The sequence below is a fragment of the Kogia breviceps genome, chromosome 18, assembly GCF_026419965.1.
Source record: "Kogia breviceps isolate mKogBre1 chromosome 18, mKogBre1 haplotype 1, whole genome shotgun sequence".
In the NCBI taxonomy this organism is placed as follows: domain Eukaryota; kingdom Metazoa; phylum Chordata; class Mammalia; order Artiodactyla; family Physeteridae; genus Kogia; species Kogia breviceps.
Window position 1 is genome coordinate 3,045,907 of NC_081327.1, and position 6,319 is coordinate 3,052,225.

General features: G+C 64.7%; 1 protein-coding gene across 1 annotated transcript; it reads right to left on the reverse strand.

Annotated features, from left to right (window-relative positions):
* Positions 1–93: 93 nt before the first annotated feature.
* Positions 94–1,253, reverse strand: TMEM190 (transmembrane protein 190). The gene is given in 5 exon segments (XM_067018989.1): positions 94–241; positions 243–311; positions 402–486; positions 569–694; positions 1,070–1,253. Coding segments are annotated over 5 exon segments (612 nt in total).
* Positions 1,254–6,319: the final 5,066 nt, after the last annotated feature.

The window sequence follows — 6,319 nt, forward strand, 5'->3', positions numbered from 1 at the left end:
GGGTCTTATCCGCCCCCTGCTTCATGCTTCTCAGAAAAGAGACCGTGCTTCTCTGTGCTATATCTGTATTGAGGGGTCCCTCCAGGGGTGCCCCTAATCTTCCTCCCCTGCTCCTGTTTCTTCGCCTCCTTCCGTGCCCTCCCCATCAGTGCCCCCCGGGAAGTCCAGGGCCCCCTCCGTGGGCGTGCTGCCAAAGGACGCCATCTTTTCACTCGGCGTCCGGTCCTTGGATAACAGAGACCGTCTTGGACAGGTTGCACTTGCCCTTCAGGAACCACGGCAAACGCACCATATCCCATCGCTTGGCCCACCTGGCAGGGAGGGGACACCCTCAACCGTGCCGTCCACCTGCCCCCGCCCCCCAGGGCAGGGGAGCCCCCCCGAGCCCCGACCCCACTCACAAGAACAGGCAGATGCTGGAGATCAGGAAGAGGAGGCCTCCGCATATCCAGCCAAGTGCCCACATGTGCTTCCTCTGCATGTTTTCTGCACAAAGCAGGGAGCCGTGAGACCAAGGGGTCCCTGCCACCAGCTCCCACCCCAGGGGCCCTGGCTCCCGGGCACACACCATCCAGCCGCTGGTGGTAGCAGACCCCATCGCGGTAGCAGCATCGTAGACGCAGACAGAGATTCGGGTTCTCAATTGCCGCCTGGCCCCCACAGCTCTCCCGGTCCCACACATCTCCCTCACAGCCTGGGGAGCAGTGCAAGGGGCAGCTTCCTCACAAAGCCTGACCCAATACCAGGCTCTGGGGCTGCCGGCCTAGTGCTTACTTCATGCTGGACCCTAGACTCCAGGCCCCCGGCCCCTCCCCCTTCAGACCCAGGGGTCCGGGCCCCCGGCCCCTCCCCCTTCAGACCCAGGGGTCCGGACCCCCGGCCCCTCCCCCCTCAGACCCTGGACTCCAGGCCCCCGGCCCCTCCCCCCTCAGACCCAGGAACCCGGGCCCCCGGCCCCTCCCCCCTCAGACCCCGGGGTCCGGGCCCCCAGCCCCTCATCCCTTTAGACCCAAGAGTCTAGTCTGGGCTCCTTGTCCCCAGGGGACCCAGGGTTTCCTCCACTGCTCACTCCATGGATAGAAGAATCCCTGGATTCCATTCCCATCTGTGAAAGAAGAGAGCGGTGCTGGGAGGCTGTATGGAGGGTGAGGAGGGCCTCTGCTCAGCTCTCTGACCCTCTCATCAGCCCCCTCACCTGCTGAGCCCTGCATTAGCAGGAAGAGGCCCAAAGCTGGGATCCCAGACCCCACCATGTCGCCTCCCCAGACTCCGGGGGCCTCTGTGGGGAGAGACCTTGAAGGCCATCACCCCAGCAACAGGCGCCTGCCTGCCCAGCTGGCCCCCAAAGTTCTAAGTTCTATTTCTAGGGAGCCCACTTAGCAATTGGGAAGAAAGAAGGGGGGGGTCACTGGCCTGGTCACGCCTGGTTGCTAGGGAGTTGCTTCCTTAGCAACCAGGTGGAAGGGGCCTTGTGGGTGGGATGGGGCCCTGGCATTAGAAGAGCCTCCTTAGCAGCCTGGGGAGAAAGCAGGTGGGAGTCTACGACATCTTCTCCTTGCCAACCGGGGGACCCAAGGCGTGGTCACCCCGAGACCGTCTTGCCAGGGAATCTGTCTGCGCAGTAAACATTCCTGAAAGGCAGCTCCAGGTGACCCAAAGGCTCCGGAGACCTGGTTGCCAGGGAGTCTCCCCCTTAGCAACCAGGGGCAGGGGGCCTGAGGCCCAGAAGACCTCACTGAGCCCCATTGTTAGGGAGGCCCCCTAGCAGCCAGGAGACCTACGAGGGCGATGAGAAAATGGGGGTCCCCTGGTCCCAAAGGCATCCAGGCCTCCTGAGGGGGAGTGTGTAAAGGGAGGGCCAGGATCGGAGAGATCTGACGCCCCAGGTGCTGGGGAGGAGACTCACGGGAAGGGAGCCCCTTCTAGCTCAGTCTGTTTTGCCCCCTGCAAACAGGTAAATGGGTCCGACTGGGGTCCCCAAGCTTCTGGTGTGGCCCACCCCAGTGGTAGGGGAGGAGGCCAACTTGGGGGCTGGGGTGGGAACATGATGCCTCATTCTCCCCTGAACCTCCACTCCGCTCTCCAGCCAGTGAGGAGGGGGCTCGGCTCTCCTGGGTCGGAGTGTCTTTGTGGCCAGATCCTGAGTCTGAGGGAGAAGGTCGCTGGGGGGTCTGGACACTTGCATCAGAGGGAAGGGAGCATTTGGGGTCAGAACTCCCAGGTCTGAGGGAAGAGGGGCTGGGGGTCTGGACCCCGGGGTCTAAGGGAGGAGGGGGCAAGGGACTAGGTCTGAGGGCAGCTGTCCAGGAGTCCAGACCCCATTTCTCAAGAAGCCCTTTGAGGCTGCCTCCCGTCCTACCCACCTCCCGTCAACATCCTGGTGGGTGCTGAGTGGGCCTACGGTTGCCTCCGTCAGAGATGACACAGGTCCGAGGGGCTCGGCAGGGGGCCGGGGGTGGGGGTCAGAGGGGTTGCGGGGCTGAGGCCGGGCAGCTGCTGACCGTTTCCTGTGTCAACATCATCTGGACCCACTTCCCAATTCCCGGGATTCCTCAGGGATCAAGGAGGGGGTGGGGGGGCGGGGCCGCCGGGCCCTGGACCGCGGCTTGGGGCTGGGGGGGCCACCGTCACGGCCCTCACCACTAATGACAGGTTTGGGCTGCCTCTGCGGCCCGCCTGCCCCGTCACCCCCCGGGGGCCAGACAGGACCCCCCAGGGACAGACAGACGGACACACACAGACTCGGACCTGCTGACCTCACACCAGCCAGCTCCACCTCACCCAGGGGCCAGCACATGAGCAAGGACCCCCTGGGGTCCCCCGTCGCATCCCAGTGGCATCTCCCCCCCCCCCCTGCACGGCTATCATCACCCCTCAGAGTCTCAGCTCCGTGTCACCCCCAGTCTTTGTCTTCGAGCCCCTGAGCTTGTCTCTGCATCTGTATGGGTCCCAATTGTTTTTCTTTTTTTTTTTTTTTGCATCTCTGTCTCTTTCTCAGTCTGGCCTCGGTGCTCCTGTCTCTCTCTCTTTGTCGCTGTCCTCTCCTGTCATTGTGAGTCTCCTACCCTGCCTCTCCGTCTCTTTACTCGTGTCTCTGTCTTTGTCTCTCCTTCTTGCCCTCCTTTCCACAGAAGTCGCCTGCGTGTCCCCAGCCCTGGGGAAGACCCAGGAGTCCTGAGCAACCCCCGCCCTCCTGCCCTGCACCCACCGGCCTCCTGCTGCCACAGTGAGGAGAGGTGGCCCGGCATCCCCGGGCTGAGAGTGCCGAAGCAGGCCAAGGGGGCCGGTACCGCTCGGGGACTGAGGACCCGTGGCTGGACTCCTGACCTTCTCCGACAGAGCGTTCCCCAAATTGCAGAACGGCCACAAGGCTTCCCCACCTTTCTAGAAACGAGGGTTTCGGACCTGGACACCTGCCACCTGGGTCTGAGGGAGGAGGAGGCCGAGAGCTGGGCTCCTGGATCCGAGGGAGGAGGCGGCTGGCGGGCTGGACTCCTGAGTCCGACGGAGGAGGATCTGGGTTCTTGGGCTCCTAGGCGAAAGCAGTGGGGCTGGGGCTGGCGGCCCGGTTCCCCGGAGGTGGAAGGGGCTGCCACCATCAGGTCTCCGCTGTGGCTCTCGGGCTGGCCCCAGGCTCAGTCCCCCGTTCCCTCAGGCCAGTCCACCCCCCAGGCTGGTGGCCTGAGTCACCTTGGCTGGCCCCACCGGGCTTAGGGGGGGCTACGTCAGTCCTCCCCTCACTGACGCAGCCTCGGGCCCCCCCACGCTGACTCAGCCGGAAACAGGCCCCCTGAGGGGCGGAGACCCAGTGGTCAGAGGCCTGGGTCCCCCTGGGGGGCCCTGGCAGGGGTGGCCGTGACAGACTGAGAGAGGGCAGAGGGGGAGCTCTTACCTGAGGCGATGAGGTCACGTCCCACCACGGGGGGGGGGTGTGACCTCACCTCCCTGGGGACCTGAGCAGTTGTCCCCCCAAGTGGTGGGGGAGGGGAGGGGGAGGACTTCAGCCGCCACTCATCCTCAGAGCCCCCCTGCCAGCTCAGCAGTCTCGGGCCGGGGAGACCTTTGGAAGCCCTCATCACCTTCCGCCTTCTCGCCCCCCTCCATCCTTCTCTGCCACCCTTATCCTGGGGGTCGGGGTTCCTGTCATGGTCCTTCACTCGTTCTCCCGGGAATCCCTGGGGCCACCTCTGCTCCATATACCTGGTACTCCCTGTGTTGGCACCCCTGTCCCCCTGAATCTGTGTCTCCCACCCCTCTCCACCTGGTGTCCTCCCTGCCCTGTCCTGGTCTCCAGCGGCCCCCACCCACCCCAGCTGCTCTCTCCGTGTCTCACTATCTCCATCACTCCCGGGGGCTCCCTTTTTCTCTGTCTCCCTGGATATGTTAATAAAAATCAACGGTGAGAATAGCAATGGTTCGCCTTTACTGAGAGCTGGTTGTGTGCTTGACAGGAGGGAGCTCACCGTACCCTCACACGGGCTTTTGGGAGGGCGTCATGCCCGGGGTCTCCCTATTTCACAGATGGAGAAACCGAGGCACAGAGACGTGAAGCCATGTGCCCGAGGTCTCACGTCTACTGGTGTCTCGATGCCTCTCCCTCTTGCTCCCTGTCTCTCCGCCTCTGGCTCTCTCTCACCGTGTTCCAACCTGTCTCATGGAGAAAGGCTCCCCCTCTCTCAGTCCCCGTCATCTCAGCATCTGCATCTCTTGGAGGATCTCTGCCCCTTGGGACTTCTCCACCTCTGTCACCCTGCCTCGTGTCTCTCTTTTCTGCCGCCTGCCTCGCCTCTTTCTGCCATGCCTGTCTCTGTCCCTTTTCCTTTTGGGGGTCTCTCTGGGTCTCTCCAGACGTCTCCTGCTGTCTTCAGCTTGCCCCTGAAACCTCACTTCGCTCTCCCGTTTCTCGGCCTCTGCAGCGTGTCTCCTTGGCCGTCTCCATCTCTGCGGGTATCTCTATGTCTCCATCTCTGCACCTCAGACTCTCCACCTCCGTCCCGTGTCCCCATCTCTCTGTGTGTCTCAAGCTCCTTGCCTGGGTCTCGGCCTCTCCATCTCTCTCTGTTCCTGGGAGTCTCTCCCGTGTCACCTCCAAGCCCCCAGGCCTGCGTCCTGTGGCCCCGTTGCCACCTCTACCCCGTCCCCATCACCCCCCGCCTGCCTCCCCATGTCCAGCCGGCCCCACGCCCCACAGCCAGGCCCCAGCTCTCGAGCTGCGCGGTTCTGCCCCGGCGGCGGCGGCCGGCCGAGGAGGTGGAGGGAGGGGACGCCAGTGACCTCACCAGCCCCTCTCCGACCACCCCCCCCTTTCCCTTTTCAACTTTTCCAACTTTTCCTTCCGTGCCCTCCTCCGAGCGCGGCGGCGTGAGCCCTGCGAGGCAGCCGGCTCCGTCGGAATGGAAAAGGCAGGCAGGGAGGGTGAGTCAGGATGTGTCAGGCCGCCCTCCCCTGCCGCCTGCCCCCCGCCCGCCCGCCCCGGCCCCCTATATAACCCCCCAGGCGCACACACTCCCTCACTGCCGCGGCCCTCTCTGCTCACACGCACATGCCTCCCCTCCCCAGGCCGAGGCCCAGCTGACCCCCAGGGCTCCCACGGCAGCGGACAGGGAAGGGTTAAAGGCCCCCAGCCCCCTGCCCCCTGCCCTGGGGAACCCCTGCCCTGTGGGGACATGAACAGTAAGTTGGGTCAAGCTCCTGGAGGGGGGACAGGGAGGAAGGAGGGAGGGGCCGTCGGCGGGAAGGGTGGGGAGCAGACAGACACAGCGGAGTCGGACCGAGAGACGGAGGAGAGCGAGGGAGCGACGGGGAGGCGGGGACGGAGCGGGCGGGAAGGAGATTCAGAGAAAGCAGGAGGCCTAGAGAAGGGACGCGAGAGCGAGAGATGAAAGGACGGATCAGAGACGCCGCGGAGACACCGACAGCGCAGCGCGAGGCAGAGAGCGATGGAGACTCACAGACAGAGACAGACGAGTGCCAGGGGGTGATCCCAAAGGGCCCAGGACCCCCAGGGAGTCAGCGGGGACCGAGAGACGCAGACTCCCAGGGGCCTCAACAGAGAGGCTCCGGGAGGGAAACTGAGGCAGAGAGGCCAAGGGAGGCGAGAGCAAGCCCAGAACACCGACCCCAGCTACGGGGAGGAAAGACAGAGGGAGACACAGGGGTGCAGACAGAAACAGCAGAGCCAGACAGATGCGGACGGACGGGCGGACAGACCGCGGCCTGGGAGGGCCCAGGGGGCGGGCTGGGGGTGTGCTGCGGGAGCGGGGCGGCCCGGGGGTCGCTGATTGGCTGGCGGGCGCGGTGGGCGGGGCCGCTGGGGGAT